This window comes from Cryptotermes secundus, unplaced genomic scaffold (assembly GCF_002891405.2).
Source record: "Cryptotermes secundus unplaced genomic scaffold, Csec_1.0 scaffold654, whole genome shotgun sequence".
NCBI classification, from domain to species: Eukaryota; Metazoa; Arthropoda; class Insecta; order Blattodea; family Kalotermitidae; genus Cryptotermes; species Cryptotermes secundus.
Window position 1 is genome coordinate 1,204,212 of NW_019727402.1, and position 25,409 is coordinate 1,229,620.

Here is a 25,409-nt window from a genome sequence, read left to right on the forward strand (position 1 = left end):
GCTGGTCTTTCACGCACAAGGTCTGAGGTTCAAAACCTTCTGGATCCAGTGCAAATTTTGTGGCATATTTCCCCCTTCCCTTTATTTTATGTCTGTGAGAAATACCAGGCCACTCCATGGTTCATATTCTGCATTAATTTTAGGTCTCCTCTGCCACTTATCATCTTCTTCACTATAACAAGGGATGCATTTGTAGCTCAACCCACTAAGTGCTCTCACATAAAATTTGGGTTCCTCTGTTCACCCAGTCCACTTGCAGAGAAGCAAGGATGTTCGGAGACTGCACCTGGGGACTTGTGCCACAAATATGCATAGATTTTTGCTGTCTGCTGAATTATTCTGATTGAAGTCATTCTCTGAATTACAGATAAAATTGGAAAGTTTTGTTTCATTAACCCTTTCATACAATAGTTATCTTGTTTGTAAGAACACTTGTATTTTGGTACATAATATGTCTTATATGTTACTTTATATATTAAATATTTTATTCCAGAATTTGGCTTCCAAGTACAATTATATTTCCTTTATAGCCTTGTGTTTTTTCTGAACCAGCTTCTTTGTTGAATTCTACAAGAATTTCTGTGCAGTAGACAGCTATAACCCTTCTTCTTCCACTCTCATGGATTAGGCTTGCTGATCCAACACTTTATGGATATTTGGCAGGATTACTTTGATGGGATATCAGTCCATTGCAAGGCATATGCTCGTGAAGAGCAGCACAATGCAGTAGAATGTGTGTACACATCCTTGTCTCAAGAATAATTCTGATTTGCAGTCAGTGTTAAATACAAGTAGTTCAGAACTTCAAAAAAGCAACATTTGTTTATGTTAAAGCTTGTGGTACATGTTGTAAGGGCTGTGCTTGAAAGGGTTAAGTTGTTCATAAGAAATGTAGACATACAGAAATGTAATGTGCCAGAGGAATTTAAACTTTGAATACATCACTTGCTTCACGTAGTCTTGAAGTATCTTCTGATCAGGACATTGTCAGAATTATGATGTTTTATTTAGTAACCCTGTACTAATTATAAAAATTGACAATACTTATCACATTTTCTTGGTTATTTATTTAATTTTTGATCTCATGGAATTATGTGACTTTATTTAATTTAGTTTAACAACCATACATTTCAGGCTCTTGAAGATGTACATCTTCCTCAGCGACCCATTCTACAAGACATCTTGTATTACATGGATCGCATCTTCACTGTCGTCTTCTTCATTGAAATGCTAATCAAGTGGCTTGCCCTAGGATTCAAAAAGTACTTCACGAATGCATGGTGCTGGTTGGATTTTGTCATTGTCATGGTGAGTCCACTCTCGCTTGATGTTCATTTCCTGAGGGTGGTGTTTTTGGAACACTCCTATATCATAAATATTTTAAAAAATAAATAATTTTGAACAGTAATTAAATTGTTTACTTTCCAGATATTCCAATTAATAATTTATTTTAAAAACTGAAAGCTAAACTTCACACTTTAAATTATTAGAACTTGAGTGTTAACTTGTTATTTATAAAATCACATGAGAGATTTATTTTTATGATTGTATTATAAGAAATACTCCCATTTTCAGTCATTTTGCATATATCTCTATTTTTGATGATAATTTTTAGTCTGTCATGGTGACAATGAAAGCCTTAATTTCTGAACTTCAGAATATATAGCATTAGAGTCAGTTTGTTGGAAATTACATATGTTGCATAAAGAAATTAATTTGTTCCAAATTGGAAACATACGAGTTCCATAGGACTAATTGTCCATGAAGGCCTATAGCTTCGTTCACTTTGTGAAATTCTTGATTGATGTGTCAGCTTTCAGGAGCAGTTCTGTTGATATCTGTGTGTTGGGGCCTTTGCTGTAGTAACTACTTCTTAATTCCATCCTTTAATTTAAAATTTCATAAATGTGATCAGTTTATTTAACAATAAAGGGTTTAGTAATCATCTTATTATGTGGTGTAATTGTACCAAAATTCATTTTAAACACAGACTTCATGATCATCATGTAATACATCAAATTGTACTATAAATTCCTGGCTATTTTAATTGAATTCTTTGGCTGTCTGCAGTATTATCTGTAGCATATTTCTTGTAAGTTATATACCATAATTTTCATTAATAATGAAGTATATAAAAACTGATTAATTTTATTATTCATGATGACTTGAATGTCATTTATAAATTTGATTATAAATTCTTCTAAGACTGTAATTTTGTTTAAAAATATCTCTTTATGTGCATACAAATTGGAATAAAATCTTAAAATAACATTTTATATAAAACATGGCACATTATAGGTAAACCATGGGCAATGCTTTTACATTATTTACACCATAATGAATCTTCAGCTTCCATAAAAATTGGAGAAATTCTAACTAGCTGAGGAACTGCTAGCTTGCAAGAAGAATTTTGCTCCTTGACAATAATTACTTGGGTTTAGATGTATGGAGGTAGAATTCTTAGCAAAACTCTTCCTATATACCAGTATACATTTTTTGATGAAGTTGGTGTATAGTGTTGAAACTGTCCTATATGAAGAATGAACTGTCTTCGCTCACTTGGAAACCAGGATCGTGGGTTCGAATCCCACTCAGGGCATGGATGTTTGGTTTGTGTGCCTTGCGAGAAGCTGATCACCCACCCAAGGAGTCCTACCAAATGTGTAAGATCTAGAAAAACCGAAGTGAACGGAGAAGTTCATGGAGGTAGGCCTAGGCCCACTGGGACTGTAGTGCCAAGGAAAAAAAAAAATATGTAGAATGAGGGTTTGAATCATGAATTATAATTCATCTTACACTGTACTCTTCAGTTATTCATACAGTACTCTCAAACTAGTGTAATCCAAATTGGAATAGCAGGATGGCAGATAATTGGTATAATTACAGCATCTTCCAATAGCAGTGGGACAATAAAAAATTTTATTTTTCCTGCAGATTGTTTAACGGTGCTATCAGTAGCTGGACAGTGTAGCATATTATTATTAAATATAAATTTCTATTCCTTAGTCTACTGATTCAATAAAACAGACCAACCCTGGTTGTCAGGATCATTAGAGGGAGAGGTATGGTGCTTGTTACCTTAATTTAAATCCTGCCTGGACATAATCATCACATTACATTATCACTTCCTCATCATACAATTACAATAGTCATGTTGGGGCAAAGACTGCAGGAACTAAGTGAGGAACAAATCAAACCCTGTGTTCCACAGTGTTTATATTACCTACATTAAATAATGTGAAACTAACTGGAAATTTCTAATGTAAGACAGAGCACAGGATTGAAGCAGGAAGGAATGATACAACAAGAGGAAGTAATGCAGCACTCTGTTCCAGAACTGAATCATCAAATGAGAATGTGTCCAGAGAGCATACACAACAAATTCAATACTTTATTGCAAGATCAATGTTACTACTCTTTTAGCTGTTTTGACATGAAGTGCCCTTGATAAGGCAAACTTTCCACTCTATATCTAAAATTATCGCATGAGATATTTACTTCTAAATTGTTTCCGTAGCATGTATTCTGTGTTTGAAATCTGTTTTTTGAGTTTTTCCTTGTTGTTTTAAATTTTGTTAGTATTTGCAGAAAAGTGTTGTTATATAGGTACGTTTATTTGTAATTGTGTGTTTAATTGTCCTTGTAATATTTCAGGGTGAAGGAATTTTTTTATCTCTGGAGATAACTGAAATGAGAAATAATATTGGACACCCAGACTAATGCATCATATTTGGAAACTGCATTCCAGTTCAACAATTCCAACAGCCTTAAAATGTACATATAATTATTGAAATTGGCCCCAGTACACCTTAGGGTGTGCTTTGTTAGACTCGCTCTGATATTCCGACAATCATGTTCCAGTCTAACATTAGACTTGAGTTCAATAATTTTCAATATCAGAATCAGGTAGACGGGTTGAGTGTTGTGTGCCAAAGTATGTGGTCCTGAGAAGGAACTAATTTCCTGTGTGCATATGGAGGGCAAGAACGTCTGTCTATGTAAGAGATGAAAATAGACAGATGTCAGCTGACCATTTCTGCAAATAATATCAAATGAAAGACTACTAATTTCATTTTAAATCCAACAGGCAGCATGGTGTCTTATCATGTGTTTGTTGTATTTGTTGTAATTAGTCTCTCATATAATTAGTTTTTTATTTCAGAAATTTTCTTTTGCTAGATTATGTCCTAATAGATTTTAAGTAGAATGGATATGTGGTAAAGTTGTAGAAGAAACTGCATTGAATACAACATTTGTAGCAGGGTCCAAAGAAGTTGATCATATGTTTCTTCTTTGACAAAAATGAAGTATTGAAGTGTGGTATATGTTCTCTTTATTCGATCACAATTTTGTCCTTTTATATGCATTTATATTTTCTGACTGGTAGAAACATTAGAAATCTCTTCTAAATATGTCTGTCTTTAGGGAATCTCATGTTCATTTCTTTATTCAAAATTGATTAATACTGACTGTAATTATGATGTTAATGTATTTATTGTTATGTGTGTGTCCTAATTGTTTCATCAGGTTCCAAATAGAAGCTGAAGTCCAACTGTGAAGTTGCTGTTTTTATATAATATCAGGCAGGAACTGAGTCTGTAATATTAATTTATACTTGGTATAAGTGCTGAAAAGTATCACATTTCATAGAACTTCCTTGTAATGACATGATTGCATTTTGATTCAGTAGTATTAATGGACGCATGCCATGGAAATGTAATGAAAATTATTACATTTTAGTCTGAGAAAGGAAATCAAATATCTGGCAGTATGATAATTATGTGGTACTAAAATGCAGCAGTATGTCATGCAACACAGTTCTATAGTAGGATGATACATTTAAAAGACCCTCATATCACACACTTTTTTATTTATTTATATTGATTTAACCTTTAATATATGACATCTAAATGTAGTTTATGATAAAATGATGTACTACATGACAACAAAAATTAACTGTAATCACTACTCACTTAGCTTTTGTAACTGATTCTTGCAGTGTCTGTGTTATTTGGAATAATGATGAATGAAAACAAATTAATAATAGGAATTGAGATAAATTAATATAATTTGTTTCTGTGGTTCTCCACCAGAACTCTAGCTGTAAACTCACTTGATTGAACATTTAAATATATTTAAATATTTTAACACTCCGCACTTTTGAAACATTGTGTAAAGTTACAAAATATATTGTTTCCAATGATGTATGTAGTAAAGACATTTTCTTGAGCTCCAGGCATTGTACATACAGTAGAGGTGACTGCTAGGACATAGGATATAATTTTGCAAGAAACTGTTAAGTGAATAGTGCTAAGTCATTATATTTGATATTCCTAAAATTTTTCTAATTTTTGTTAGTGGCTATTTCATTTATTTCTATGGCTTCAGATTACCAGTTCTCATTATATTTTTGAGGTGGATATTTCTGAATCTGTTATACTTTCACATTACAGAAGTTCCTTACCTACTACATTTATGTGTATGTCAAGTCGTAATGGAAGGGAGGCTTGTTCTTTGCAGTAACTGAGAAATGGTGCATCAAATGTTGACTGCTGCATTAACCAGTCATATTTTTGTATGCCTAATATCACTTTTCCATGGTGTAGCTGTCTCTGATTAACCTTACGGCTGTTTGGACCGGTGCAGCCGATATTCCCGCGTTCCGCTCCATGCGGACCCTTCGTGCACTGAGACCCTTGCGTGCAGTCTCACGCTGGGAGGGCATGCGAGTAAGTAGAGAGACGAGGTCGCATGAAGCAGACCTCGCTCTTAGGGAGGGTAAGGGTGGGGTGGAGCTCAATACACCCAATGGAAAAATGACAAGTAAGTTGTATGAAATATTTTTTAAAAATTGTAACTCTGATGAGGTTAAAGCACTTACCAGCTAAAGGCTTCTGTTATACAAACAGTTATTTAAGTATTAATTGTATTGTTCAAGTTCACAATAATAATTTATGGCACAGCAAGAACTGGCAGTGTCATTTCATGTTTCCCGTTTGTACTCACAATCTTTGAGGTCTCATTTAAATGTAATTCTTGCTATGATTCCAGTAAGAAAATATGAAAGAAATCTTGTTTAAAAAATTTTTTATTTTAATTATTGTTCACGGCAGATCATGTGCTTTTGAGCAGTGTGGATGCTCTGATTTTTCTTAGCTCTAAAATCTCTTTTCTGCAGCAAACTTGTCAGCTAGTGACACATATTTGCGTCTGTACCTGACAAAATCCATTGTGCTGCTCTACTGTTAATTTATGCACCCTCTGCTGGTAAGTAGCCATTCTATTTATTTCCCGCCTTCCATGTATCAAATATATAAGAAATTGCAGTCACTCAAATGGCTGCCCACTTACTTGATTTTTCCTGGGTGACAGTAACAATAATTAAGGAATTGTGATCCTTCTCCCTGAGGCTAACTTGGGTCACCTCTTTTTCTCAGTCTGACTCTTTGTCTGTGTAGAGCTATCTCTGTCTCCTCTCCATCCCAAGCTCTCATTCTCCTTGCTCATTCGTCGTTGGAGTCGTCGATGTTGTGACTGCACATTTCTTCACTGTCTGACTTGTTTAACTATCTAAAATACTTTTGTCGTTTCCTATTGCCGCCGAGAAATAAACCGTTATGGAAAACGCTTTCCATGTACAGTATCTATGTGTGTTTGGAGTGTGGATGTGTGACCATGTACATCTGTCTGTTTCAGGTATTGGCTCTCCTTCTACAATACACTGTGCAATATATGTATGTGTGCAGTATTCTTGTTGTTGTTTGATAGATGTGTTCATGGGATTCTTTAGAAGTTGTCCGATAGTAGTAGTGTAGTGGGAACAGGGTCCATGCTTGAATTCTGCTGGAGATGTGAAAATGTGGTACCAGGGCATATGTATGAGTCTCTTTTAAGTATAGCTCACTCATTATTCGGTGTTCTAAATAATTCCAAAGTAAATTATAACTAAAGCATTCAGGTGCTTTCCACTCTAGTTTGTACCACAGTCTCAGTTATAACCTGGATTGCAATTCTCTAGTCCTGGTTTAATCTGTAAATAATCTGGATAATTTGGTGAAAATATGAAGTGTCAAGGTTGAACAAAAAAGTTCATTAAACATTGTGACACCGTGAGTATAATGAAAATCTGTTCAAATGAAATTATTGTGAAATGTATCATGTTTTCTTTAAGAATAACTGCCATATGAAGGGTTGCAAGGACATTTCCAGTTCAGTGCCCTGAATGAATCAAGAGGAATTATAAGAATATATGCAAACATTGACTGATTTTTAAAATAATTGTAGATGCTGTCTGGTTAAGACATAATTAACTTAAACATTAATGTGGCAATTGAATAGTGATTTTTTCACGTATGAAAATTCAAGCACAGAATTAAATCTTATGCAGAATACAATAATGGACACCATTTTAAGTGATGCCACACTTAACTTATCATATGGATGTAACTCCCGTAGCTTTGTGCATAACTCTCATGTTGGTTGTTGAAAATGTAAAAAAGTACCAGTCATTGTGCTTCTCCTGCTTTCTCCTTATTTTTGAAGATGCATCATTGTGTTTGCTACGGGATGAACTCCACAAGCGTGACATCATCTTTAACACATGGGGGATGATTGGATAAATCCTTCGTATAGGTCAACAAGTTTTCCTGCCGTGATGGTGGTAGTGGATGTTGTGTTTGTGATTTGCTGCTTTTTTTCCCTTCATTTCTGTCTCAACTGTACATCTATTTACTTCAGGTCTCCCTCATAAACTTCGTAGCATCCTTGGCTGGGGCAGGAGGCATTCAAGCCTTCAAAACAATGCGGACCCTCAGGGCTCTTAGGCCTCTTAGAGCTATGTCTAGAATGCAGGGGATGAGGGTACGTACCCAGCAGTCTCAGGGGACTTTGAAGGAGCACCATGACCTCACTTAGAGAATGCTTATAGGAGGTCATGTTAGAATAGATCCTTTACGTTTTTACCTGTTGTTGCATTATTATTTTTATTTGAAGTAATTTCATGAATTAGTGATTTATTTTATGTGAGATATAGCTTTCATGAAATAAAATTCTTTTATTTTTATATGTGAACGTTTACATGTCAGAAGTGGCATCTCTTTCATTATGATATGACTAACAGCTGCTGACACACAAAATCAGGCATCAGCAATTCCCACTGTGTTTTATTATACTCTAGAAACCTGTGATATTTTGTTCATCATTGTATATCTCATATGCAGTTTTATTTAAAAATAAGAATTTAGTTTTATGTATACACTTTTTATTTTTTTCATAAAAGTTTGTAGTTACTAATGTCTCCTTCAGAAATTCTGCAAATTAAGCAAGTAGATGGAAGTTACAAATGGAGAAAACTTAGACAGATACATTCTTACCCCAAGCAATTGGATAGCTGATCTAAGTAATTTACATATAATTGGGACGTGGATATCACTAATATTGCCAACTGCCCTTCAATCACTGCATGATTATAGTAGAAAATAGTGAATCTGTGAAATGAAATTGTCTCTTCCAAGTTCAGGTGAGCATATATATTTTTTTCTTTTGTAGATATTACTTGCTCTTACTAACTTGGTGGTGAAATGTAGATTCTTAAGTGCCTGTGTTGAAGGTCACCAATTCAGGAGATGGTCACATTTTAGGAAGATTTGTTTGTTAATTTTAGATCTTCACTTCTGATAAAACGAAAATTTTGTGGGAGGAGGGAATAACAGACATCTATCATGATGTGGAGTCTTATTATGCTGTTGGTTCAACCTGTCATCCATCATTTGAATTTGTTATCATCATAATCTTTATAATCTAGAAGTAACAGAGTTTCCCTCTTTGGTGCTCCCAGTTAGTAGACAGTAAATACCAACATTACCATACACAAAATATAAATGATTTTCAAACCAAGTGCTTTGAGCCTTGTTCAACAACATTAGTTGTTAATAACAGCTATTCAGATATGGTAAACAGGACTATTTTTAACACAGAAAAGCATCAGTATTCTTTTTAAAATGGTAAAAATGATTTTCATTATGTTTTTTAAATGTATGTCATTATAATCAACCTCTTTCTCTGTACCTCTTTCTTGAGATGTGTTGCCATTTTTTTAGGCATGTTCACAAATTTTCAGAGCACCAATTAAATTCACAATGTCTGTTCATCTGTAAAAGGTGAACCAAGTTGAGAACTACTGAATGGATTGTTGTGAAATTTGATATTAGGTAGTTTAATATCATTATCGATATATACAAATTTTGATTACAATGATGGGAAAATAGCAGACATCTTAAACGAAGAACTACATGTGCTTCTATGTGTGTTACTAAATATTCATCAGAGAGAATAATGTTCAGAACAGAAGTTGTAGGGAAGCATGAAACTCACATTTTATTTTCTGTACACTTTTGACTAAGTGCCTCAGCTTTCTAGATAATTAAAATTAATTATTTCATAACCTGCATATTTGGTGTCCAGTAGTGATTTTCTGAACACATGTGAAGATAGAGTCTTTTATTCTTCATAATAATTAAACAAAGTTTTCTCCCACCTGAATTTAACAGACTACATATATACAGATATACTATATTACATTAAAATATAACTGGCTTTGCTGCAGTCTCTTATTTTCTGTCATAATTGGTTATTCTATAAAAGTGTTTAATTTTTTCGAGTGAAAGGTCACAAACAATCGTGTTGTTTGTGTATAGTTCTCATGTTTTCCCTGTAATATGTTTGTTGTGCAAAAGGTTGAAACACATTTGCAATACTTTTATCAGGGAAGTCCGATACTTCTAGATATTTGATTTAAAAATCCTGATTCATACACACAGAATACATTTATCAGTGTATCTGCACTAAATCATGGGATTTATGCTGTGCATAAGAGAGCATCAAAGTAAGCGTTAACAAATTCAAAGTGGAGGCAACAGAGTGAACATGCTTGAACTTTTGCACTTCTCAACTTGTTAAATGTATTAAATACATGATGATGGAATGTGCAATATTGAAACTAATCTTGTTGTGTATGCAGGATTTTCATTTGGGTTAGAATAGGAGAAGAAATCATTAATTGAGTATTTCCTAAATTACAGATTTTGACATTGGAGTTCCATTTCTGAAGTCATTGTTAATTCAGTAGCACACCATTTATTAAGTGAGATACTACTTTGTGCAATATGCAGGGTACATCATAAATTCACAACTGAAACATACTTTTGGTTTTAGCACTTTGAGGCCCTAATTCTTTACATTCAGTGACCAGAAGTAATAATGAGTTTGGGATCTCACAGCATTATAAAGATATAGTCTTGTGGGAGTGATGCCATGTAGTTTGGTAGATGGATACCAACATTTTGAAGGTACCTGCTGTCTGCATTTTCAAGGCTGAAGTTTTCCATCTGAAAAAGGGGGGGAAAGGATTCCTCCAGAACGTTGTTGTCAGCCTTACATGCCTGCCACCCTTTACCCCCCCCCCAGGAAGATTCCTTATACTCATTTCTGTTAGAGGCTGAGTTGACTCCAGAGCCATAGTGCAGCTGGAAGGATTAGGTAAATTGAAAAAGTTCACCTCATCGGGACTTGAATCCATGACATTCCAGCTTGCAGCATAGTGCCTCAACCAACTACAATACTGCATGCCCCTGATACTCAAATAACCATATTGATATTCTAAAATCATCTTCCTTCTATGACAGAAACACAAATGTATTGGAAACTGGTCAATACATCACATTTCACTTTTGTCAGTAGTCTAGGGATGGCCAGGTTTAAAGAAAATAAAATGTATGACACACATATTTATACGTTTTTATATGTGGTGCCTAGTGGCTACATGTTTCCAGCTGATGTTGAAGGAGTTGGCTCTGCTCATGGGCTGATATATCGTACTTCTGTGATGAACCAATTTATTGCAGTAGTTCTGGGATGTTGCTCCTTTTTTTAGATACAGCAGAAATGTATTATGGAAGGAATTAACTACTTCGCTGACTTGTTCATTGTCTTCTGAACCTGCTAATTGTGACACAAGATTTTGAGGTGCAAAAAATGTTCACCTCTCCTGTTCTCATTTGTTTACTAAAACATCGGGTTTCCAGCTGCTTTGCAGTGTGAAATATTGTCGGTTATATTTTTATATAATGTTGTAGCATATTTTCAGTTGCACTTTAAGAAAGAAAAATAGGGAGTGGAAATTGGATCATTAAAAAGATTGCAAATTCACTGAGCATTAGTGTAACTGTGCATGCATATTAGCAACACGTTGCTTACACAAGTACTATTTATGAAATTAGTAAGGTAATGTAACTTCTAAATAAACTAACATTGTTGGAAAAAGGGACTGTTTGGCTTTCGATTTAACCTTTGTCAGGTTTGAAAAAATGGGGCAGTCCCATTTAAAACTAGACATCTGTTCTCCATACATTATATATGTGTCAGTGGACTGCTAGTTTTGATCAACAGTTGTATTAATTAAGCATGTAATTTTAATTATTATTTATGATAATTTTAAACTCTATGATCTTAGAGATAGTTTAATAATATTAAAGGTAGAGTCTTTGATTATTTTACACTTAAATTTACAGTTATTTGCCAAGGAATTTAAATTAATATTCTTTGTTCTAATAATACTTTTAAAACACCATTCTCTGTTCGTAGTAACAAAAAATTGAAATAAAACTGTTTTAAAAGAGTCTCCTTGAAAGGCCTCCTTGAGACTTTGGGAATAGATTGCTTGAACTGTACAATGCCCTGAGTCATTTTGTATCTGGTTTAGAGCATGTTTGCTTGAGTACCTTTCTTCTTTAACCTGCGGCTTATTCAAGATGATGTTAAATGCCTGTTTCTTGCAAGCTCAGTGTACCATAGCTTCAGTTGCATGTTGCTGGATGCAGACACTGTACTTTCATATTTCATCCCACAATAGACCTTGCAAGAACCCACCTCGAATCACCTTGCAACATTGTTTTTAACTTATTTTTTCTCTCAGGGGTAAGGAATATGATTTGTTATTTCACTGGATTTCTCACTGTAGAAAGACCATGGCATAGTTCTATGAGCATTCTGCTATGATTAATTCAGTGAATTTGCAATAGAGGCTTATTGTATAATATAATATCTTGTTAATTTTAAGCATGTTGTAGTTTAATCTGCTTAGAAGGTAGGATTAATATTCACATGCTGTAAATCATGAAAACATATTGTCTTTCATCACCATTATTGAGTGAGGTGAAACAATAGTCTTAAAAACTTTTTTTTTTTTTTTGCTTTTGCATTACACTTATAGTTATCACAAGTCTCATAGTTTGCTGTAGAGTGTACTATAGAATTTAATTTTTGTAAAATCATAGGAAGCAAAGAACATCTTCTTTCTCACCTCAGTATGATCTTATTTATGCAATGCTTAATTGAATGTAATAATTAGATTTGCTTCTACAATCGAATAGTCCCTTTAAAATTACTGACACGTAACACAAAGATAACATTGTTTGTTGTTCATCAGATTAAATTATTACTGTGTAATATTTCATTATTAATCATAGTGAATTTGATGAGAGTTGCACAATTGCAAACTTTATATAAATTTTTATTTAAATATTCAAACAATCAGTAGCATGCAACATAATTTTAATTTAATGAATTCACTTTTACAATTTTAAATAAATGCCTTCTATCAATACTTTTTCTTTACCAGATTATGCAAATATTAGTATGTGTAAGTAATTTTTCTTTAATGTTAACAGTAAAACCGTTTTTAATTTTAGAATTTTCTCCAGACAGAACGAAATTCATCTGCACAGTAAATATATTGCTATGTAGCAGCAGAATGCTGTGTTAGATTCATTACTTTTTATTTCACTGATAACCTTTTCACAACATGTTACATATTTTCTTCGGAGAAGTAAACCATATATCTGTTGACAGTGTTTTCCTCTAACTGTATTAGTGATATATTACTTGAAGTATTTTGTATACAATTAAATATTTAATTGTTCAGCTGGTGCTCTATGGATGGGTTCCTCCAAAATTCACTGAACGTCCAAGGAAACCAATTAATTTATCTTTAAATAGAGCCTTGTATCATATTTCTCATTTGTTCAGTTACAACTGTATGTGGGGGGAATTTCTGTGTTAATTCCTGTTGTATTTGATTCTGAACTATTGTGATGAAAAATCCAAAGGTGTTTTGATTTCAAGGTAAAGTTAATATATAATGTTAAGAATATTTAAATATATATTTAAAACCTATCTGGAAGTGTTTTGAAAATCTGAAGAATATGGTTCAGTTGCTTTCTGTTACTTACATTCTGCCACATTATTTGAATAGAACAGTGTATTAAAAGAACAGATTTTAAGCTCTGGAAATTATAGATAACCATTCATTCCTTAATTGCTACTACAACATGTCTTCCAGATGTCTGTTACAGATATACACGTATGTCTTATGTGTAATTAGTTTCAGATTTATGTGACATAATATTTTGTCTCACGTTGATAGCCTTTTCTTATTAACTTAAACTTTATATTTTAAAATAGGCCTGGCGTTTATTCCAAGGGAATTATTATTAGTGTAAAAATTATTTTCATATAACTTCTTTCTTTTGTAACATGAAAAATTATAAGTGGAAGAGTTTGAAATTACAAGAAGCATGGCAAGTAGTTTCAGAACAGCTGTAGGTAATTTTGATTGAATTAGCTATGTAAACATGATATGTATAAATCTTGGATGCTTCTTGATAAATCAATAAGCTTAAGGTAATTTACCATGAAAATAATATATTAAATATTATATCTTTAATATCTTTAATTTGAATACTAGTCTTTACTCTGTGCTTCTTTTGCACCAACTTTCTAGTTTAATTTTTATTTTGTGTAGAATTTAGAGTTAGGTTAGTGAATGATTGCTTTTGATTTCAAACTACAGCAGCCAAATATAGTGTGCCTGCACAAATTTTTGTGTTTTTAGAAACAGTTCCACTACTGCTGAGACATGAACAAGATATGTAATATAAAAAAATGAAATAATTTTATCTAAATTGCGTGCATTTAGTGCATGCTTTAGACACCTTTGCATGTCTCTGGCCAGGGGAAGTTAATTGTAGGTTAGTATCAATAAATGTGCAAAAAAGAATAATCTTGTGTTTTTGAGAAGTAATATATTTTATGAAAATTGAAGCATTAGAAGCTATGTCATATGCTAAGGTAATGAATGCAATTCACTTGTATGTAGATGTAACAGATAACAGCTTTACAGAAGTGTTATCTCATCATTATTTGATTTATTCGAATTGTAAAATGTGATGTGTTTCAGTGAGAGTTACTTTAAAGATAATGATTTACTGCATACTCTCAGTTTTTTTCTTTTATAGTTAATAACAGATAATTTGGTAATGATTATTGACTATGTAATACTCATATAATTAAGATTTAACATAAAACTGAACCACCACAGCAAATATCAGTTTCATGACACTGAACAAAGTTCATAGTTGTGCAAGGAAAAAGATATCACCCCTTACTTGCATCATTAATACATCAGCATTCATTACTAGGGATTCAGTCGACATCTTGTGTACAATAGAAACAACCCTTCACAGTTTGCTACAGCTTTATCGGTTATCCAAATTATTATGTTTCATAATGCCTCTTTGTAATTTGTCTTGCAAATAATGTAAGTGTTTTGGTATACTCGTATAACGCCATGTAGTGTGTTGAAAGTGAACCAACGTTTCGGAGGAACATGTCGCCTCCATCTTCAGGGTCAAAGAATTAGCGAGCAGGGGACCATGAAAGCAGGTGACAAATAGAGCAACCAGCTTGCCAAAATTTTGGATTATATAAGAAAACAGGAGGGAAGTGGAGGATGGAATGAACCCTCAATACCCATTCGCTTTCACACATAATTGAGCGAACCAGTAGGAGACAAGAACAGGATAGCCAGCCTGGCCCTTGAAAAGGGTGGTGTTCTGGTCTAGGAAAAGTCATGGGAGGAGTATGGGAGAGAATTCATGTGTGTAGGTTATAGGCATGCAGTGGATGATGAAGGAGCAGAGGTAATGAAGGGAAGTAGGTTGAATTTCAATGGACTACATGATGCAATATCTCACAAGATAGAACTCTTCAATCCTTGTCTTTTATATACTGGGCCCATTGGGAGTTTATCATAGCGAACATTCTCCTGTATAGACCTACATTAATACTATATATATATATGTGTGTGTGAGTGTGTGCAGGTTCTTATAACCAAGATAGTTTTAAATAAGACCAAACTAAAGCACATCAATAAATCAGTAAAAGACTTCTGTCTCTGAGCATCGCAAACTAAAGATATGTTGATTGATTCAGTAAACTGCTGTTGTTTATTCATTATAATGTCACTGGATTATGTGGTAATGTGACATGTTTTTAACATTACAGCAAGATCCCTATTGTCTCATTTTCCCATTTAAGACATTCTTCACAAAGCGAATAGAGAATGCCACATGAAGAGGTCAGGTTTGCTGTATGTCTGTCTGTCTGTGGGCTGTGCCATAGCTCAAGCAGTTAGTCGCTGGCTTCCCACCGCGGCGGCCCGGGTTCGATCCCGAATCTGGTCAAGTGGGATTTGTGGTGGACAAAGTTGCGCTGGGGCGGGTTTTCTCCCAGTACTTCGGTTTCCCCTGCCAATGTTCATTTCACCAAATTCTCCATCATCATAATCACCCGGGGCAGGCTACAATAGGCCAATCAGTGGCCGTCGTGCCGAGTGGACCCAGTTGGACTCCACCCCCCACTAAGCGAATTAAAAAAAATTATGTCTGTCTGTGACCTAGCCTCAGCGCCTAAACTGTTGAACAACGTTTCTTAAAATTTTATGTCGGAGACTTTTACTAAACATTGTCATTCAGTTCCTATTTTCAATTATATTGATCCAAAATAAAATGTGGTTTATGTATTTCCATAAGTGGAATTATCCATGTGTCCCATAAACCCTTTTCTTAGATTTTGTTGAAATTTGATATGAGAAACTTTAACCAAATGTTGCTGAGCAGTATCTCTTTTCAACCACAATGAGACCATAAAAAGAAGTTCTCATATATTCTGTGAACTGTTTAACAGATAATGAGGTTCAGCGTGAGAAACTTCTACCAAACTTTGTCAGGCATATCCTATTGTCAGTCATATTGATCCATGATAAATCCTACCTTGCATAAGACCATAACTGGAATTCTCCATGTATCCCACAAACAATTTCACAAATTTTGTTGAAGTTTGGTAAGGGGGACTTTACTGCTTTACATTTCATTGTTTCTATTTTTAAGTACCAGTAAGGGTCATAAGCTTAAAAGAATGCTGTTTATAACTTTGTGTACTATGTTATAGACTACACTCTTCCTAATCTTTTAAAAATACCAGTAATGAAAAATAAGTGTTTAACAGGGTGCTGAGGAGAATATTTGGTCTGAAGAGGGATGAAGTAATAGGAGGTTGGAGAAAACTGCATAATGAGGAGCTGCATAAATTGTACTTTTTAGCAGATATATTTATAGTGATAAAGCCAAGGAGGATGAGATGGTCATGGTATGTAGCATGCATGAGAGCGAAACGGAATGTGTGCAGAGTGTTGATGGGAAGGCCAGAAGGAAATAAATCACTAAGTTGACCTTGAAGCAGGTGGGAGTTTAATATTGTAATGTGAATACCCATTTCCAGGCCACAGCTCTGTAAACGTATTCCAGTACACAACAGTAGAAGAACGTCATCTATAGGCCATGCCCTAAATACGTGCATGCCACAATAGAGGAAGCTGTGTTTCCTTTGTGTCCACAGTGACATCACACAACAGTAGATAGCAGTCTTGTGACATGTGTTCTCTTTTTGTCTGCGCAACTGGCGCATACACTGTGACATCACACAACAGTGCATAGTGTCACATGACACGTTTTCTGTGAGGTATGTCTGTGCTGAATCTGCATAAGTGAGCAGATTCCGAAGAAGTGGGCAGTGAGTGAGTGAGTGAGTAAGCAAGCAGTTGTCAGCAGAAGTACAGTAGTAAGCTGGAGGAGCACAACAAGTAAGCAGTAAGCTTGAGTGCAGAAGAGTATAAGAAGTCAGCCTGTGAAGACTTAACGTGTGATTTGAAGAATTTATGGGTGTTATAGTGCAGTGATATTGGAAGTGTGTGATTTAGTGAGTCTTTTATAGTTCTTGGTTTTAAATCTGTTGCCAGGAAATGGATAGTGAAGACTAGTGGAAATAGACTGAGAAGATTAGTGTTAAGTGATTGTGAATTGTGTAAATCAGCAATAGTGTAATAATTATTTGTAGTTATGACTTGTAGGTGGTTAATAAATCCAATTACCAATCCGAACTTCATATTTAGTTACTGATTACGTGTGACAATATTAAAAAGGATCTTAGAGAACTAGGATGGGGTGGTATGGACTGAATTCATCTGGCTCAAGCTAGGGACCAGTGACAGGTTCCTGTGAATATTGTAAAGAATATTTGGGGTCTGTAAAATAGTAGCTGAGCCACTGGTGGCTTCTAAAGGAGGACTCAGCTGCATGGAGTTAGTTAATTATTTAGTTACTTAGTTAGTTAGTTAGTTCAAGTGATTAAAACTAATTACAAAACATTCATAATTCACACACATCAAACTGATATAAGAAACTAGGAAACTGGGAGAACATTGATCTTTGAAGCTTGTTTGTCTATTTTTTCATTTGTTAATATTAGATGGCATAATCCTTCCATTATACTTCAGCAATTGATCAAGAGAAGAGACAGAATTTTATTGCTTACTTCTTCTCAACAGTGTTAGTTTTGACACAAATCATAGTCCATTCAGCATTAACAAGAAGCTAGGTTCCAGGTTATCTCTGGCCTAGAGTATTCAGTTCTGTATCATATATTCCTGATACATGCAATCAGTCCTTTTCCTTGTAGCGTTATGTAAGGAATTTCATATGATAATGAAGCATTCTGCTCCCAGGAATTTCCTTGGTAATCCGTGAACTAAGGCTTATTTTGGGCCATGCCATAGCTCAAGAGGTTAGTCGCTGGCTTCCCACCGCGGCGGCCCGGGTTCGATCTCGGGTCTGGTGAAGTGGGATTTGTGGTGGACAAAGTGGCGCTGGGGCAGGTTTTCTTCGAGTACTTCGGTTTCCCCTGCCAATCTTCATTCCACCAATTGCTTCACAATCCCCCTCGCCTATCATCTGGGGCTGGCACAATAGGCCAGAAGTGGCCACAGTATAAGGGACTTAGTCCCACCGCACTAGTAATAAAAAAAGGCTTATTTTTCTGAATTCTCCTAACTATCTAACTTCATGGAGCTGAGCCCTTCTTGAGAACCCACCAGTTGTGCAGTTACTAATACTTTCCTTGCAATATGGAACCTGAAATTTCATTACTGTGTTCACAAGAGCCCTCCAGTGGTCTCTGTGCTGAGCCAGATCAGCCCAATCCATACCACCCCATCATATTTCTCTAAGATCCATTTTAATATTGTCCACCCACCTATATCTTGGTCTTCCAAGTGGTCTCTTTCCTTCTGACTTTCCCACCAATATCCTATTTGCATTCCTCCTCTCCTCCATTCGTGCTACATGCCCTGCCCATGTCATCCTCCTTGACTTGACCATTGTAACTATACTTGACAAAGAGTACAAGTTATGAAGCTCCTCATTATGCAGTTTTCTTCAACCTCCTGTCATCTCATCTCTCTTGGGTCCAAATATTCTGAACACCCTCAGTTCTGTGTTCCTCCGTTAATATCATAGACCAAGTTTCACACCCATACAGAACCACAGACAAAGTTATAGTGTTTATATTCTAATTTTTACGATTTAAACAGCAGACAAGAAGACAAAAGGTTCTGGACTGAATTGCAGCAAGAATTACCTGATTACAGTCTCTCATTAATTTCCTCCTAATTAAAATTTTCACTTATTACTGTAGTTCTGAAATATTTGAACTGTGCCATAATATCAGAGGATGTGCTAGCTATCTTTATGTCATGATTTTGTCCTGCATAATGGGACAGCAAGGTACAGGTTCAATATTCAGAGTTATTGATTTTATTGTGACAGTTACAAGTAATCCTAAAAATGAAGTTGAATTTAAAAATAAGAAGATGGATTTTATTCATATAATGGAAGTCACAAGAAGGCAAGAGAATATGAGACTCTCATAACATCGTGTATGTGAAATACTTATATATGTCAGACAATGGAGTGTGTATAGAAAAATACATTACTAGTGATCAGAAACATACACTGTATAACGTTCAGGTACACACATACTGCTTATTTGCTGGGTGGTTGTGGTGTTTGAATGGGAGACTTGAGTATGAGTAATGTTTGCAGGTGGTGGTGAATGCCTTGGTGCAAGCTATCCCCAGTATCTTCAATGTGCTTTTGGTGTGCCTCATCTTCTGGCTCATATTTGCCATCATGGGTGTACAGCTGTTTGCTGGAAAATACCACAAGGTGATCAGAAATGAACACTAAACTTTTATAACAGGATACTACCGATAAGTAATTTTAAAAGGGCACAACATGTGCTCTTTAATTTTTTTCCCATGCCAGATATTTTTATTGAAATATATTTCAGAATAATATCGAATTAAGTACTTTCAGTGAAGTGTATTTTGTAATTCTCCTGTTTGACACATTTCCATATGCTGGATAGCTGTTGTGTCAATAGTCCAGTCACTTCATTATCTTACCATTTATATAGTAAGGACAGTGCTTATATTATGGAAAACTGATGTTGAAATAGTAAAGTGGTTTAGTTCATTTCATGTATCCATGAGTTTGGAAGGGCATTTTAATGCTTTTTAGGTTATATGAATGAATCATGCATAGAATCAGTAGCCCTTTTGGCCTGGATTTATATGGTCTTTGGGATGACCTGTGAAAACAGCGTGCTCTGCCATCTGTTGACAGTTATAGTCAAGTAGCTGTAGTTTTTTTAGTAATAAGTTATGATAGAAATGTTGTAACAGAAGAAGCCTTGTTTCAACAAAGGTGGGCATGGAAAGTACTAAAGCTGTTTGTAGACTCCTGTGGTGGCTGCGTAATTCAGTAGACTTTCTTTATATTTAATTTATAAATGTTTGTGTCTATACATGTGCCTTGTGAAGAAGAACATTACGTCTTTAGAATTAGCAGACATTTATTATGCTGATTGTGTGGGTATTTTACTTAAATGCTCTTAGATCATTTGTATATAACCACTTTGTGTTGGGCACTAGATTTTATACCTGCCAGATGTAATCTTCTGTGAAATCTGACTTCTTTAACAGTCAGAAAGTCATGCAAAACAGGAAATAGAAACATTTTTAATGTATTATGAGATTAAATGCACTTTACATAAATATTAAAACAAAAAAATCAATTAAAGAAAAACTATCATAGGAAACCTGATTAAATATCTTGCATTTGTAGAAAGTGATATCTCAAATAATACTGTATAGACCAAGCATCAGAAACAGTATATGACTACTAGATTTTCTTTCTCTTTACATTTACAGTAGGTAGTAGAGGTTTTCGTTCATTTTACTTGATTAATTTGTATAACATGATCTTTCCCCCAATATTGGCCAAGTTGGCATGTTCCAAGTATTACAGAAACAAATTACCCAGTTTTTTACAGCTTTTGTAAGCACATTCATTTCCTTGAGTAATATGCTGGAGGGCGAGGTTCTATCAGAACTCGTTTATTTGGAAAGTTCTTCCCAATTTGATAAAAAAAAAGTTGTGAGAAATGAAACACTTTGCACTAAAATTTGTAAAATTTTTCTCTCTTATAGTGTGTAGATGCCAACAGTTCAGTTCTAAGCTATGAGATCATTCCAGACCGTAATGCCTGCATTGCTGAAAACTATACGTGGGAAAACTCTCCAATGAATTTTGATCATGTGGGGAAAGCTTACCTCTGTCTCTTCCAAGTAGCTACATTCAAAGGCTGGATCCAGATAATGAATGATGCCATTGACTCCAGAGATGTAAGAATTACTTCTCATGATTAATTTTTAGGTTTGTCTGCATATCATACAAATCTCAACCCATATGAACATATGTACAAGTATATACATGCATTCATATATATATAAAGAAATATGTTTCATAGAGCTTCTTCTTGTATTTTGTGTAATTCTTTGAGAGTGTAATAGTGTTGTAGTATTTTCAAGATCTGCTAGAGCTACAATATCTCTGGCTGATGCTGCTTTAAAATATGCATTCTTTCCTTACACAACACCATGCATTATGACTATCTCAGTTTGTTAATGTTAAATGTTATTGTATATTTCTTTAGCTGCTAGTTCATGATAACATTATGAGAAAATGGCTGTTTCAGAGAATAAACGATAAATACTAATATAAATGTATCTGAAATAAACAAACACTGTTTAATATGAAATGGAAATAGTAACAGTGTAATATTGTTCATACAGTCACATTTCTTGTGGTGATTTTGGACCATAAATCTGTGGAGTGGTTACCATTCAACGTGTTTCTATCTGGAAGTACTGATATTAAATTAAAATATTTACAAAATGGAAAAAGGAATCAATGTTTTTCGGGATTTTATCATAAACAATGTTTGTTATAATTAGAAATACGTTTTATTTTATTTTCACTTACATAAACATAGGAAGGGGAATGGTAAGACAAAATTGGAACTGTATAGAACATTTTATTTATGTCTTTTAGGGAAATTACAAAATTGTGTTTAAGAACCAAAACTTCATTTTACAGTTGGACAAGCAGCCAATCAGGGAGACCAATATCTACATGTATCTCTACTTTGTATTCTTCATCATCTTTGGCTCCTTTTTTACCCTCAACCTATTCATTGGTGTGATCATTGATAACTTCAATGAACAAAAGAAAAAGATAAGTATTGTAACTGGAATATGTAATTAGTAACTATTCTTTTAGCATTGATGAAAAAGTTAATTTTTTGACTGAGGAGTGTGTTTTAACTTAGGCATCAAGTCTGAGAAAAAATTTAATATATAGTGCTTTATCTAACAGACAGATTCTGAATCTTTATATCCTATTACAAAAGTATTCTTAATCAAACAGAGTACTACAGTTATATATAATCTCAAAAATGGAAGAATTCAATTTAATTTAATTTATTTCAAAGTCAAAAATAGATCCAGATACAGGCTGGGAAACAAGCATTTGATATAGAATGAGTCACAGATCAAAAAACAGACATTCCATTCCCACAGGAACAAGTCAAAGCATTCATAATATAAAACAAATAAAAAAGAACATGACCATATATAAAACAGAACTCCCCCAGTTTACAAAAACAATGCAGAACCAAGACATCTTATTATAGAACTCTCAACTGGAAATATATATTATGTAAAGTGAAAGTTCTGTTATAATGAGATGTAATTGATTGTTTATAATTAAGAATTTTGCATAACCTTTCAATCACTTTTACAAATTTTAAAAATAAACCAGAATATTTCTTTCTTCAGTAGTTAAATAAGCAACTTGTGTCTGTTAGAAACTACCATGAACACTTTCAGAGATACAGAGTATTAAAGTTAATTGAAATCTCTTCGGTAGTTACAGAAATAAAAATGTGTACAGACTAACAGATTAGTTCAGTATCCCCTCAGTGCTTTCGTTTTATGCATTTTTGTTAAAGAAAGCTTTAAAAATGTAAAATTAACATTTTTAATGGAAGGAAATGCCTTTAATTTTTCATCTCAGTTCAATCTCTGCATTTTATTTTCAGATAAATTTGGTAGTTACATATCTTGGAAAGGGATGATACATGAATATTAATCTCCATATCATAATATGGACAATATCATGAGATGTTAAAGAAATTGTGACTCTTAGCTTAGCAGATTGGTTACCATAATTTAAGATTGCATTTATTTGATTCATGAAAGTTGAATTATGTTTGCATGATAATAAGCATGTATTCCTCCAGATATTTTGTGGTCTAAAGCCCATGATTATCTATCGTAAAACAGCGAATATTTTCATTTCTTATATATATATATATGTGTGTGTATTGAAAAGAAACAAAATATCAGAATCTGTGTTTGTGACTGCACGCAGGTGGATCACTAGAAATGTTCATGACTGAGGACCAGAAGAAGTATTACAATGCTATGAAGAAAATGGGTTCAAAAAAGCCTCTTAAAGCTATTCCAAGGCCAAAGGTAAGATTGGAAATTCATAATTTCAAAGGTAAACTTTACCCTAATATTTAATATTACCAAGATTTCTCTGTCAGAGAAAGTGAAATGTAGTGTTTGCATTGCTTTATTATTGATTAACTTGTAATAAATAGATATCACAGCAATACCTAAGAAGAACAATATCTCAGCCTTAATATGCCAAATACCACAAATACAAATAGACATAATTAATAAACTGTTTTGTCTTATGAGATGAGATCATTATTGTTGTTGTTGTTGTTGTTGTTGTTGTTGTTGTTATTAGTAGCTGGAGCACAGAAACTCATTTGAGAGATAATATGACTTCAGAGAGACGTTATTGGCATTTATCATCCACGTTTCACACAACTGTGCCAGTGAATCTGCTGGTTCAGTAGGCCAAGCACTGAAGTTTTTAAAAAATATAAACCCATTATTACCAAGTTTAAATGTGAGCCAGTGCTGGAATAGCAGAATATTAATTCTGACTGATAGAGTTTAGCAGGCTGAAGGCAAGGAAGATTATGCAACAGGGCTGTTCTCATATGTTGACAGACTTCAGAACTTACCAACATATTCTGATAATAATCTTAACACATGAATTCGTAATTTATTTTTATCCATAAGCTGTTACACAAGTACAATTGGACAAGACAGTTAAAGCCATCTAAAACACTACAAGTCAACAATTCTTAAAAAAGTACAAAATGATACACAAGACTAAAAACAATACAATCATCTTTGGATCATTGTCCCCCTCATATTACCATTCAACGCTGTGTAGTCTGACCTACTGACAGCATCACTAAATAGAACATAAATAAATAAATAAAGAAGTCATCATAACCCTATTTTCTAAGATCCAGTTTAGTGTTATCCTTCCATTCATTCCCATGTATTCCATGTGTTCTCTCCACTGTCCTGGGCTTTCAAGGTTTCTCAGTAAAAGGTCATATTCATTTTCAAGTCTAATGCATGCTACATTCCCTGCCCATTCGCGGTTTTCTTGCTTTAATAATATTTTTGAAGAGTATAAATTATGAAGCTTCTAATTGTGCAGTTTTATGTAGCACCCTTCATACAGATATTACATTGGAATGTCCATTTTGTGGGGTATGTTTTATACATAAAATATTTGAGGAACTGGGATCTGTTTGATTAATCTTGTGGATAGGAGCGAAGGCTCCTGCTCAGTTGGTCCTGTGAGAGAATTAATCTTGATCACTAGATAAATATTCTTTATCCTTTCCCCTATTAACCTGATGACCGAAATGGAATCATTTTCTGAAATGTTTATGTCATGTTTACCAGAGACAGTGGGAAATATTGGATGTAATATTCATGTCATGAATCAACCATTTACACTGATCTGTACCAAATCACTTCCTCTCTTGTAATAGAAGTGGAAGGTTCAACACTGTTAATACTATAGTCCACTACTGGACATTGCCTTAAGCCAGCTCAACCCCTTCCATTTTCCTTCTCAGCCTTCCCAGTAGCTGATTGCAAGAGTTTTCCACCATTATTTAGTGTTAAGCCTTACCTCCATCAAAAATACATGACCAGCCCAATATCCTAGGTTCTGCTACCATGCTAATACCTGACTATTCTGAGATAATTACCGAGATTATTGATCTACTGGTGAAGTTGTGGATCTATCATTAACCTATGCAGTAGTTTTGCATCATGAAAATTTAATTGATAGCATGGTCTTGTTTTTTCTTTACTAGAGCTTATGAAAATAATAACATTTTTTATATATATGATGTGAACTTACAGTTGTCAATATTATAAGTGAAAATATGACTATTTGTCCATGACAGCTTATAATTTCTAAATTTCCAGCATGTCGATACATATTAATGTTAGAATAATGTACTAATTTCATGTATATCTCTATTATTTCAGTGGAAGCCTCAAGCTATTGTGTTCGAGATCTGTACAAATAAGAAGTTTGACATGATTATCATGTTATTCATCGGTTTAAATATGTTGACAATGACACTGGACCATTATCAACAATCTAAGCAATTCAGCGATGTCCTCGACTACTTGAACATGATTTTCATTGTGATCTTCAGTTCAGAATGTCTCATGAAGATCTTTGCATTGAGATATCACTACTTCAAGGAACCATGGAACCTGTTTGATTTCGTAGTTGTCATCCTATCTATATTGGGTAAGTTCCTCTAAAGATTCATATTAAATGAATGGCCCCTTTTCATCCCATTCATTTATGATATAA

The 25,409-nt window shown here is 34.1% G+C and overlaps 1 protein-coding gene across 21 annotated transcripts in view; it reads left to right on the forward strand.

Annotated features, from left to right (window-relative positions):
* LOC111864711 (sodium channel protein para) overlaps positions 1-25,409 on the forward strand; it is a 289,515-nt gene that overhangs the window by 250,532 nt on the left and 13,574 nt on the right. For 18 of the 21 annotated variants that reach the window (XM_033751551.1, XM_033751554.1, XM_033751553.1 and 15 more), the window contains 7 exons: positions 1,135-1,308; positions 7,738-7,860; positions 19,332-19,454; positions 20,780-20,974; positions 21,729-21,866; positions 23,060-23,167; positions 25,073-25,343. In XM_033751551.1, the coding sequence (XP_033607442.1) occupies positions 1,135-1,308; positions 7,738-7,860; positions 19,332-19,454; positions 20,780-20,974; positions 21,729-21,866; positions 23,060-23,167; positions 25,073-25,343 (1,132 nt within the window). Of the gene's footprint in view, positions 1-1,134; positions 1,309-5,606; positions 5,730-7,737; positions 7,861-19,331; positions 19,455-20,779; positions 20,975-21,728; positions 21,867-23,059; positions 23,168-25,072; positions 25,344-25,409 lie in introns of all 21 variants that reach the window. The other 3 variants (XM_033751552.1, XM_023852175.2, XM_023852187.2) reach the window with 1 other exon arrangement.